Source organism: Sorex fumeus, unplaced genomic scaffold (assembly GCF_029834395.1).
Source record: "Sorex fumeus unplaced genomic scaffold, SorFum_2.1 ptg000110l, whole genome shotgun sequence".
Lineage (NCBI taxonomy): Eukaryota > Metazoa > Chordata > Mammalia > Eulipotyphla > Soricidae > Sorex > Sorex fumeus.
In genome coordinates, this window is record NW_026606167.1 from 5325034 (window position 1) to 5337891 (window position 12858).

The window sequence follows — 12858 nt, forward strand, 5'->3', positions numbered from 1 at the left end:
AAAAAAAAAGAAAGAAAAAAAGAGAAAAAGCATTATGGAATAACCTTTCCTCTGTTGTTAAGAATGTCTGGTCCACATTTTGTCCTTCACCGCTGGGGCTCTGGACTCTGGCCTCGCTTGCCCATCCTCTCTGGAGCGAGACCTTGGCCTGCGTGGAGATGGGCCGTGGGGGGCGGGGAGTGGGGGGTGCAAGGCCGCTCCTGACAGCCTCTGTCTCTTCTCTCCCCACAGTGCCCGGCTTCCCATACCCAGCCGCCACCGCTGCGGCCGCCTACCGAGGGGCGCACCTGCGTGGCCGTGGCCGCACTGTCTACAACACCTTCCGGGCCGCGGCCCCCCCACCCCCGATCCCGGCCTACGGCGGGTAAGTGGGGCAGCCCCCCCAGCCCGCACCAGCACCCACCCCCCCCACCTGGTTTGCGAGCGCATGTCGGTCTTGTCGGGCCCAACAGAACCACCCCAGCATGCAGCCCGCATGCCAGCTCGCCAGCACCTTGCAGAGGATTGAAAAATGAGTGTCATTTGTCCTGTCACGGCCGCCGCCTCCCAGCATCCTACATGTCACATGTGGTTATGTAAATCCCCCGAGATGGAATGCTGGGACGCAGAGAAATGGTCCCAGCCCAGGGATGTAGCTCCGATGATCGCGAACAGCTGGTTTATTAAGGAGGTTGGATCTCAGTCGCCCCTTGGAGTCATCCGTGTGGGGGACAGGAGGCGCAGCACAGACGTCAAAATCGCTGGGGTGGTCTGGCTCCTGCCCGCCCCCTCCCCCGAGCCGTCTTGCACTTCCAGGTTGATGAGCCTGTGGCTGAGAAGAGGAAATTAGAGGGGAAAGCGAGTGGAAACGCTCGAGAGCCCAAGGGCCTTGGAATTGGCTCCTTGGGGTTGGGTTTTTCCAAAGTCACCTTTGTCCTTCCTCCTTGCTCTCCCCCAGGAATGTGCAAAGGATGTGCACCCCCGGCCAGCTTGGTCTGTCTGTGCATGGGCTTTGGCGTTGCCAACTGAATATTTGGGAATGGCAGGCAGCGTTTGGCAGTAAGAATGGTGATGTCTTTTTTTTTTTTTTGGAACACTGTGATCTGGAAATGGTGCCCTCTCTCTTGTTTAGATCCTCCTAAGAATGTTCTAGAACATTCTGGCTCCCCAGAATCAGGAAGAAGTCTCTAAGGGAGTGGAGTGGACTTGCAGGGGTCAGAGTGGGGATTGATGAGCTGAGGGGACTTCGGGGATGTCTGCGATGGTTTTGGTGATCGCATCCACATGAGAGGTGGACTGGCTCTTGACTGAGGGAAGCCAGGTGGCGCACTTTGTGGACACTCACATCCCTCAGCACCAGTGACCAGGCCCCAAATCTCAGTGTTACTGCTTCTCGGGGGTCTCAGCTCTGCCCAGAAAGGAGAGGCACCTGATGGCCCCGGGCAGTGAGTGATCTATGGGCTGTGGAAAGAACGTGGCTGTCTTCAGGGCTAAATGAATGTTTTCATTGCCCCGTGCCTCGTAACTCTCTCGTAGAAAAGCTGAATTAGCCTCGATCATCATTCTATTAGACTGATGAGAAAAGAAGACACTCTTCCCCCAACCCTCCCCACCACCACCATTATTTATTCATATCTCATCATTCCAAAGTAGAGCTTGTGAAGTCTCACAGCCAAGGGTTGGAAGAGACCGTGAAGACGGAACACTTCTCTGGCGGGAATCAGCAGGAAGGGAGAGAAAGAGAGAAGGAAGATAACACCATCGTTTATCACATTATTGTAGACTTGGGGTCAATGCTTCTCAGTGACCAACAGTAGAAGAAGTTGTTTACACCTTAAAGGTGGTGAATAAGCATAAGCCAGAGATAAATAGGCCCTAAATTCTCCCTTTCCCCTCCGAGCCCCTGTCTGTACCGGTTCAAGCTTCCTGTAGCTGAACCGGTAGGGTTGGGGTACTTCCTCCGCAGTCTTCAAAAAATCTTGGCAAACACAGGCATGAGAGTCAGCCCTGCCGTGCTGGCCCCATTCATAGATCCACAAGGTGCAGGGATAAACATGTGTGTTCCTGAGGCCACAGAACGAGCTTCGAAGGAGGAGGAGAACAAACTCCTGTTGCCCTCAAGGTTCGTGGAACCTCTAACTCAACCCTCAGAAGTCAAGATGCCAGAGTTGCATGTACATGTCTGAATCTGTCGTCTTCTCTTGGCTGGTGGACGGTGCTGCCCTTTGGAAGACGTAGCTGCACAGTCTCCATTGAGATGGTCACGGTCACAGTCACGGTCCTCCCGTTGTTCTTCGATTTGCTCGAGCGGGCCCAGTAATGTCTCCATCATGAGACTTGTTGTTACTGTGTTTGGCATATCGAGTACATCATGGGTAGCTTGCCGGGCTCTCCGAGAGGGGCGGAGGAATCGAACTCGGGTCGGCCATGTTGGCCGCTTGTAAGGCAAACGCCCTACCACTGTGCTATCGCTCCAGATGGAGCAGAAAGAAATGGACATGAAGCTCCATGGCCTCTTCCGTGTGAACGACTTCCTAAGGCTCAGAATGACCTGCCCACTGTCACTGAGGATCTTGAGGGGACCTGGCGTCTTCACTTCCCATGTGGGCAGAGACCTGGTCTCGGACCCGGGAACCCATGTATGGGGACTGCTCTGGAGATGGTTCTCTCGGCGTCCCGCAAGGCTCCTGACTATCTTGGCCAGGATGACAAACTGAGCATCTACGCTGCCGGATGACCACAGGAACACAAAAGCCACACTTGCCACAACCGCCTGTCTTCCACACTGTTTAGATCCCTGACAGATGCTGCCCTTTAAGTCCGTGGGCCCACACAGGACTGGGGGGCTAAGGGGCTGTGCCCTGGGGTCTGCCTGGTCACTCCCTGTCATGGTCCCATATTTCATGAAACCGCCAGGCCAGGCATCTCTCTCACACCACTGTGATAAGATGTACTAGTTGGGGGCCGGAGCGATAACACAGTGGGGAGGGCATTTGCCTTGCACGCAACTGACCCGGGTTCAATTCCCAGTATCCCATAGGGTCCCCCGAGCATTACCAGGAGTAATTCCTGAATGCAGAGCTGGGAGGAACCCCTGAGCATCACTGGGTGTGGACAAGAAAGAAAGAAAGAGAGAGAGAGAGAGAGAGAGAGAGAGAGAGAAAAGAAAGAAAGAAAGAAAGAAAGAGAGGGAGGGAGGGAGGGAGGGAGGGAGGGAGGGAGGAAAGAAAGAAAGAAAAAGAAAGAAAAAAAGAAAGAAAGAAAGAAAGAAAGAAAGAGAAAGAAAGGGAAAGAAAGAAAGAAAGAAAGAAAGAAAGAAAGAAAGAAAGAAAGAAAGAAAGAAAGAAGGAGTTGGTAGAGGGGTAGAGGGGGGTTAAGATGCTTGCCTTATAGGTCGCTGCCCTGGGTTCGATCCCCCTCCCCTACCCCCCGCCCCACCACCCCCGACTCACATGCTCGCCTGCCAGGAGTGATCCCTAAGTCAGAGCCAGGAGTGAATCCTGAGCACTGCTGAGTATGGCCCAAAAAAGAGAAAAAGAAGATTCCAGCAGGCTACCAGGATGCCCTGCCGGATGCTTTGCCAGCTCCAGTGACATTGTGGGACCCCCACACCACAGCGATGGTGACCCTGTTCTCTGGCTTGTGCGACTGATGTTGCAGGAGGGGGCCTGGGGAGTCAGCAGGGGGAGGAAAAGAGCAGAGAGGAGAGAGGCCGGGCTTGGCGGGGGAACGTGGAGGAGGCCAGAGTCTGCTCCACAGCGCAGGTGGACGAGGACCAGCAAGAGCTTCCTGTTTCTGCTGGTCCCCCCACAGGCCTCTGGGGGAAGCCATCCGGCTCAGCCTAAATCTTTCCTCCAGTGGGGTCCATGGGTGGCTCTTGGCCCAGCCCCTGCTTCGCCACTCCAAGGACTCTGGGTGCAAACAAGACCTTGGTGGGAAGATTCTTAAGGTTGGGCAGGGGCTCCTGGGAGCTCATGGTTCACCCTGGTGCCATGGGGGGTGGGGGGATGCTATGGAAATCAGCAGAGGCACCTACAGGACCCATCTGGCGAGAGAAGCAACAGATTCCAACCTGGGCCCCTCATCTCCCGGCCTGCCATGAGGCAACCGCGTGCTGTAAGGACCCCAGCCCCTCTCTGCTAAGAGGTCACCTCACCTAGTGGACAAGCTTCCTCCCCCAGAGCTGCCCAAGGGAAGGCGGTGCTAGCGGCCAACCCAAAGCTTCATTCTTCACCAGGGGTCCCAGACGAAGAGCCTCAGCAACAATTCCAGCCATGAACTCAGCCTGCCTCGGACCATCCTAGTGAAACACCAACTTTCTCTCGGACACACACACACACACACGCCTGTTTCTCTACACATGTCTGGGTCGCTGTGGAGAGTTCTTAAAAACCAGCATTGGTTTTTAACTGAAATTGAAATCCATCAAAACTGTCCTTTCTTTCCCAGATTGGAAGGGTTGAAAAGGTGAAACAGTTTGCAATCCCCTTGCCTTTAAGAAGATGTTGGTGCTCGGAAAACCTGGGAATCGCACAGATTCCAAAGCTGGGGCAGCCAATCCTTTCCCCTTTTTTATTTTGATTTTTTTTTTCTAAGTTAACTCATCGGCTCTACTGCAATCATTCCCTGCATGCCACCGTCCAAATATTTAACCGTCCTGATGTTATTACCTTCCTAAGAAAATGAGACGTGCATTTGCATTTTGTTCTGGCAAAAGCCTATTGCAGAGGCTGTGATTGACATGCAGTACCTTCCCTGGGCCTGGCTGGCCAGACCTCCTCGGTCCACAGGGGATGGCCCTGCTCGTGAATGCCCTCGGTTCTTCCACCCAGAGCCACGTACTGGGCTTCTGCCCACGGGGCGGGCTCTCCCACCCGAGCACCTGCATTATGGGACTTGAATAAGGCTCAGAAACGAGCAGAAAGCTTTAAAGTGCCTTTCAGTAGGCAGAAGAGGGCCTCAGAAGTGGGCCTGACCTTGTCTCAGCCGGGTCTGTGCTGCTCCTGGCCCCAGAGTGATGGCCATGGCCTGTGTTCAAGCTTGCAGGTTCTTTGAGCCCCGTCCGGGATGTGGGACTCCCAGCCCCTGGGCAGCCTCAAGCTGGACTCGCCCCAGATGCCTCGCTGAGCTGTCAGAGCCGGGCTGTGGGTACTGTAGAACCCCGGTGGAGGTAGACCTCGCCCTCTCTCTGTCTGTCTCTTCTCTCTCTTGTCTCTCTCTCTCTCTGTCTCTGTCTCTCTCTGTCTGTCTATCTCTGTCTCTGACTGTCTCTGTCTCTCTCTGTCTCTGTCTCTGTCTGTCTCTGTCTGTCTGTCTGTCTCTCTCTCTCTCTCTCTCTCTCTCTCTCTCTCTCCCTCTCCCTCTCCAATGCTCCTTTGGTGTAAAGAAACAGCCAGAACATTCCCCTTCTGGGGCCTTTGGGAGACTTTCTGGGGATAATGACAGTGCCCAGACCAGAACTGAGACTGACCATCAACGGAGGCTCTGGACAGGGTGCCATATTGTCAAATTGCACTTTCGTGATGGCTGGTGGCTTAGGAGAAGCAACAGGTGGCTTTATGGGCTGGACAAGAACTCCACATGTCCCGTTGCCTGAGGCCCACCCAGCAGTGCCTGGATGTTGAGAGCAATGGCAGGGTGTCACTGCTGCAAGCGACCCTGCCCCCAGGGCTCCCCAGCTAATACCCACCCTGCAGGCCTCTCGAGAGCATGGCACTTGCCCACCAGCCTGGCCCAGGCCACCTTCTCCTGCCTCCAGCAGAGACCCCAGTTTGGGAGGGTGTGTGATCTGGGCATCAGTTTGGGGGTTCTGGCCCAGCTGGACTCATGCTCACTCCGCTCCCCAGCCCCTGGTGTGGTTGACTGAGACAGTTCTGCCCTCTGACCCCCACCCAACACTATCCTTTGATTTGGGGTCGTCACAGGAAGACCCAAAACTCATCTGGTGTCTGGGAAGGTTTTTCTGCTTCTTGGCAAGTGGGGAGCCTTTGGGCTCTGCAGGAACAGGGCTGAGGGCAGTTCCGGCACCCTCCTGGGGTTGGGGCAGCGGCCCATCACCCTGGTTTTGAGGATGATGGTAGTTGGCTGGAGGCAGTCAGCCGGGATTCACCCACCGCCTGTGTGTCTCCGGTCTGTGTGCGATTGTGCGTGTGCTAAGGTGCCTTCCCTCTCCTTCTCCTCCTCCTCCTCCTGCCTCTTCTTTCTCCCCTCTTCCTCCCTCCCCTCCTCCATCTCCTCCTCTGCCTGCTTGACATGTGGGTCCCCCCCGCCCAACCCCACGCTAAATCCTGAATGATCCAGGTCCTGCTTCCAGTAGAACCGGCTCCCTCCATGCCGGGGCTCAGTGGGCCTTGGCCGGAGTCATAAATCACTGTAAGGCCCCTGGTTCCCAGGGGCAGGTGACTCAGAGCAGCAGCCATCCTTTGGAAAACTGGCATTTGTGCACCAAAGAGACCCTCTGATCCGCACAGAGGCCGCCGGGGAGCCTCCTTCATGGTCTCTACGCTCAGGGACTGGCCCTCGCTGGCCCACAGCCACACGGCCGTGAGCGGCTTGTCCTGGCTTCTTCACTCAAGCTACACAGGATGTTTCTGGAGAATTCTGGGATCTTCCCTCTCTGGAGAAGTGACTCTGATGGCGAGGAGAGCACTGAGCAGGTCCGTGTTCAAGCCAAGAGAGAGGCCTGCCGAGTGCAGCCGTCCGCACCTGGGTGCCATGGCCGGGGGCCTATTGTCACTCAAAGGACCGGAGCAGATGCTCTGTGGGGGAGAGCCCTTACTTCCGGGGCCACACAGCCCCCTGCACCGACCTGGCAGAAGCCCCAGATCATCGCTGCGTGTGGCCCCATGGCCGAAACATCCCCAGGCTTCTTGGTTACCCCCATACATACATACACATTTGTGCACACGGGCTGTGCATGTGCTTGTTCATGTGTGCACACACGCCAGCGTGTGCAAAGGGACACACTCAGAGGGGGCGTGTGCACAGTTATGCTACTCACGTGTCTCCCATATATGTGCCCAATAGTCACTGCACACACACATACACACGTGCACACACTTCCACCCCCCCTACCCCCTGCACGTCCTTCCTCACAGGGGCTAATAAGAAACCCTCTCTCGACGCTGGACCCTGGAGTGGGGCCCAGAGAACTGACTCACGGTGCGTGGAAGAGAACAGAAGTGAGTCGGCTTGGAAGCAAGTCACCAAGTCCCCCCTACGGAGGTGACCGTCCGTAGTGAATTCGTGAACAACAACAAAATAACCCGAACCCTGCCTTGTCCAGGACACCAGTGCACGCCAAGGATTCGGGGGTGTGGGCTGGGGCGGGGAGCCACGGATCGACCGAATGCTGAGTCTGATCATCCCATCTGCAGAGGCCACGAGAGTAACCCCCTTGCTCTTCGAACCCTGGCCCCCTGCCCCCTGCCATAGAGGAGGCTGCCTGGTATGCCATCCCCTGCCTGGAGAGGGGCTGATTCTGCGCCCTCACCAGCCCCCAGCCTGATTTTCTCCGTCTCCTCCAACCTCCTTAAGTGCTGTGCAGACTTGCCCTGGGTGCGTGCCGACAGGCGACTGGCGGGGGCTGGTGTGCTGCATGGGGGAGTTGCACTAACACGGATGTTTCTCTTTGTGTGTGTGCCCTTGCAGTGTTGTGTACCAGGATGGATTTTATGGTGCAGACATTTATGTAAGTACCCATTAACAGTGCATGCGGATTCTTTGCTTCCCGAGCTATTCTGTTTCCAAGTTTGCTGGGAAGCCCTGGATGGGCAGCCATGGTCCAGCTCCCCCTCCTGGCGGGGAGGTCCCGGACAGCCTGAGCAAGAAATTCCCACAGAGTGCACACCCACAAACAAACAATACAGCTTTTTCCTCAAAGGTCTTTCAAGGGTAGCTCTCTCCACACCTGCACCTGAGAACTTCTCTAGAGCTTTCGCTCCAGTATTCTGGGTGTTTTCAGCATTGTCCTGGGGGCGCAGCTGCCCTGAGCTGCTATAGAGAGAGGAAGGAGATATGGATGGCCAACAGCTTGATCTTTTCTTGTGAAACGTCTTTAATGAGGCTGGGAAGAGTACAGGGGTGAAGGCACTTACCGTCATCATGCCCAACCCGGATTCCACACCCTGCACTCCATAGGGTATCCCCAGCCCCATCAGCAGTGATCCCTGAGTACCACTGGGTGTGCCCCCCCCCAAAAAAAGAAAAATATATACATTTACTTATTTAACACAGTAGCCCTAGAAAGATTTTTCTGTTTCTCACTCTGTTAACGATCTGGGCAAAAAGCTACACTTGACAACATGTCAGGTAAGTTCCCACCTGAGCATTCAGCCTTTATTCACACCCTGGTTCCCCTTATTCCTGGGCCCGGTTCAAGCCCTAGACTCATGTGCCAGGCAGAAATGTCCTCCTGAGGGCGTTCCTGGGGTCCTCCCCCCAGCCCTCTGCCCCTTTTATTTATATGAGTAAAGACCACATGAGTTAAGCCTTTCTTCCATCAAAGGTCCTGGACTTGAACGTGTGATTTGAGAGTCGGCTTCACAGCTAAAGCCAAAGCCAGGGCTTAGATGCCTCTTGCCAGAGAACAGGACAGACGCATGCCAGATTCTCCCTTTTGAATTTTGAATAACTGAAAAATTGTCAGGTAGCGGCTCTTTTTGGTTTGTGTTTTCCTTCTCAATCGCTTGGAATTTGAGGCCAACTACGGCTCTCTCAATAGAGAACTTCGGTTCTGTTCTCAGAGTAGCTGAGGCTGATGGAACAGTGATTGCCCCTAAACTGAACAAATCTTCTGCTGCATCCCTGGCCCAGCCATCAGCCCGCCCTTCTCTCTGGGGAGGAGCCAATCAGCCATCAGTCCGCCCTTCTCGCTGGAGCAGGAGCCAATCAGCCATCAGTCCGCCCTTCCCTCTGGGGCAGGAGCCAATCAGCCATCAGTCCGCCCTTCCCTCTGGGGCAGGAGCCAATCCCTCTCCTGCTTGCATCCCTCTCCCACCCATCAGCCCACCCTTCTCTCAAGCAGGAGCCAATCGCTCTCCCCAGACTTTCTGCCCAGACCTTTGATATTCTGTTTGTCCAGCGATGCTCAGGGATCACGAGGGTGACATCCACCAGTGCTGGTGCTGGGTGCTGGGGCTCAGGGAGGAGGCTGGGAGGTCCCAGGACAGGAACCCGGCAAGGGGCTCTTCCTGCGGCTCAGCCTCCACCTCAGGTCCTAAGGGGCCACGCCTGGAGGTGTCCAGGTGCTTGTGCTCTTGGGGTCTAACCCAGTGGTGCTCAGGGAACTGTGTGGGACCAAGGATCAAGCTGAGGACTTGGACCTGCAGCGGGAACGTGGGAGGAGAGCAGCTCCGTGGAGAAAAAGAGAGAGAAGCAGACACTATAGTGGGCATTGGTCCCTAAGCTTGCATGTGAGCTCTTTAGGGAGATTAGGTTAAATTAAATCAGAAAGGACAATCGGACTACTGAAGGTAAAGTAGATTTATGTATTGGCCAGGGAGATAGTACAGGTAAGGCCTTGCACAGGACCAAGATGGTTTTGCCTCCTGCCACCTCATAGGGTCCCCCTAGCACCACCAGGAGTGATCCCTGAGTGCAGAGCCAGAAGTAAATCCTGAGCACCACTGGGTGTGGCCAAAACCCAAGCCCCTCCCCAAAGGAAATATATCCATCTATGCATGTATATGTATGTCGGTATACTTGTGTATGCATATATAGGTATTTATATATGCACATACATACACATCTATAACTGCAGAACAGGTCCCCAAGTCTCTTCCTCACATAGATTTCTTCCCTGGAAGTGAGAACTTCCACCTGAACGATAAGCCCATGAATCACTCTCGCTTCCAAACTTGCTTTCCCTCTGCTCACGGTTCGACTGAGTTCATGTCCAAGTGGGGCTTGAAGGAAGGAGGGCGATGTTTATGACCTTTGAACCACAGCTTTGTTCAGCATGGACACACACACACACACACACACACACACACACACACGCCCTAGTTTTTCTTGGCACATCTAATCCAAGTTGCCTTGGAAGCTTTGATGGAATTGACTTACCGAATTTACTTACTGTGCTTCCTATATTTTGATAACATGAAATCTGGAAAATAAAGTAAGAAAGGGTTGATAGGGTTTGGGTTTCAGCTATGGGTACAGACTCCATACCTAGGTGTCAACGTGAAATCCTCCAATATTTCAAAGAATAACTTGGGGGCTGAAGCACGAGATTTGAAACCATTCACTTGAGTTGTTAGGATAGACACACAGAGTAAGAAGCCATGGAAGGACCCCGTTTTCTTCTTTAAAAAGAAACACAGATTCTAACACAATCATAATAACCCAGCTGGCTCCCCTTCCCTACCCCATTCAGCTTTGCTGATTCCAACTCCAAAGATGGGTGATGCATGGGTTTGCCCACGTTCCTCTTTGGGGTCTTTGCTGGGTCACCTTTGGGTCTCGGGAAAGGTAAGATGCAAACTTGTAAATGAATTGCTCGGGAATGTGTGTGACTTATGCATTTTCTTTATTTATTTCATTTTTGCATTGAAAACATTACATTTCTGTTTCCTTATAGAGTAGTGTATCAAGAGCCTGTGTTTGGCAATAAATTGCTACAGGTATGAATTCCTGCCTGGTGGAGACTTACTCCTCTCTATGACTGTGGGTTTGCTCTGAAATTCTACTAACCAGATGATTTCCGGGAGGGTTGAGGGTCTCTGTTACAGAAGGAGAAAAGACTTAACTGAATTTTCCAGTTTTGATGACAGTTCTCCCAGATGAAAGAAGGTTCTCCTTAAACAATGTCCCATCTTCTGCCGATATGCCCTTAGGACATATCCTTCCAAGGAAATGTCAGTATATGTCACATGACATGGACTTTTTCGTGACTGAGATCCATAGGCAATAGTCAGGAGCTTTGTTAACTCAAGAGTATATCAAAATAGAGGTATAGGTTGGTGGTGAACTTTTCTCCTTAAAATATAACCTGACTTGGTGGATGTAAGTTTGGGAAAAGAATTAGATGATGTTATTGAACCAGTTGTCTGAGACAATTTCTAATAAGCTCCTGAAGCCAGCAGGCACGGTTAAATCCAGACCTTCCTGTGATATATCATTAGGGGTCAGAATAGCTAATATAACCTGGGAACTTCTAATAAATTTATTAGACAAGCATTGCATTACTGTAGTGTTTGAACCTGTCTCTTACTGCTGAAGCAGCCTCCAGAACAACAAGTTTATTGGGAAATAAGGAAGCCAACCCAACTCTTAGGGTACAGTTGGTTGAGTCCTCAAGTCTGGTCGATGACCAACAACTTAACCTTTTAAACGGGGAAAAAATGTCAAAGTTAAGGTCCATCAGTGAAAGTTTCATTACATGGTTTTTCCAATAGCCTAATATTCTCATCTCTGCTTGGTATTAAATCAATTAAGAAAGTACATTGATTTAGCTGTGAGAATTAATCAAGTTTTAAATAAGAAATGTAATAGAAGAAAGGAACACTGGGGCCTCGCAGAGGACAAAAGAATTAAGACCCATGTGCTATCCAGATAAATTAGTGAGGAATGCTTTATAGTTAAATCTCTCTCTCTCGCTTTTTTCTTTTTGCAAATGTTCATGTTCATTTGAGTGAACAAAAATTGTCAGATGCCAAAGCACCTATTTTGCCCAGAAAGCTCCTAGGCTTGCTTGAGCACAGAGGAAATCTTGGTGAATGGCCCATTGCTGCTTTACTCTTGTGCAAAGGAAACACACACACACACACACACACACACACACACACACACCCTCACACACACCCTCACTATCCCTCCCACCCACATCTCCATCAGCCTACCCAAACTCCACCTCCCTTCCTAAGCTGCATGTTAGATCACCCCAAACTCCCCTCACATGTCCCAGCTGTGCTGTCCTTATGCCACTCAGCACAGAGTGGGACATGTGCACACGCCTCACCAGCGTTCACCAGAAGCTTCACAGAGGCCCCTACTGCTGCCCTTTTGTTCCATTCAGCATTTCCTCTTTGATCCCAGAACCCTCCCTCACCCGGACCCTGCTCTGCCCCCACCTAGCTTTAAGATGACTCAAGTGGACCAACATTAGGGCTTCATCGGGGTGACTCCCCCCACCCCCACATCAGACTGTCAGAGTCAGTCAGGGGTCATCTCACTCACAAAGGAGCATTTCACAGCAGGTGAGCTTGGACTAGGATGATGGAGGGCCACGCCCAGTGCATCTCGGGGCACTGCCAAGGCTATTGGAAATGTGTCTGGGCCCAGATCACTCTATAGCTCACGTTGCACAGAGCAGGCAGACAGACCTATGAGCGAGACGCAGAGAGTTGCGGGGGCACCATTCATTTTCTCTGGGGCTGTTGCAGGGACGAGAGTCCAATTGTCAACACCCCATCGCGAGCTTTTTTCCCCCAAAGGGCTTGCAGGGCCCTTTCAGAAGAACAGAGCTGGAGTCCAATCCGTGGAACGGGGCTAGTGGGTTGCACCTGCCCAGATCCCTGCCAGTGCTGGTTCTTCCCTGTTAGAAAGGCCGGAAAATGGCTTGAATTCTGGGTCATTTTCTACCCACTAAGTTCACACAGACCCCAGGATGCCCCTACCCCCAGCATCATTTCCTAGACAAATAGAATAGAGACTTTCTTAGAGAACAAATAGAGACTTTCCAAGACTCAGCTGTGATCGGGGAACCACCCTCACCCCCAAGAGTGTTTTGGGGATCATTAGACACTCTGCCCCAACCCGACACAGAACACGCCCACACTGGGAATGGACACAGAGTCTTAGGTGCCCTCCAGTGACAGACACTGAACATTGAGTTCGACATACCAGCCACATTTCAAGTCATTTAGGACGAGTGGGCTG

At 52.7% G+C, this 12858-nt stretch overlaps 1 protein-coding gene across 29 annotated transcripts in view; it reads left to right on the top strand.

Moving 5' to 3' along the window:
• Positions 1–12858, top strand: part of RBFOX1 (RNA binding fox-1 homolog 1) — a 1027611-nt gene that overhangs the window by 977047 nt on the left and 37706 nt on the right. For all 29 annotated transcript variants that reach the window (XM_056135038.1, XM_056135030.1, XM_056135037.1 and 26 more), the window contains 2 exons: positions 232–364; positions 7630–7669. In XM_056135038.1, coding sequence (XP_055991013.1) covers positions 232–364; positions 7630–7669 — 173 coding nt within the window. The remainder of the gene's footprint in view (positions 1–231; positions 365–7629; positions 7670–12858) is intronic.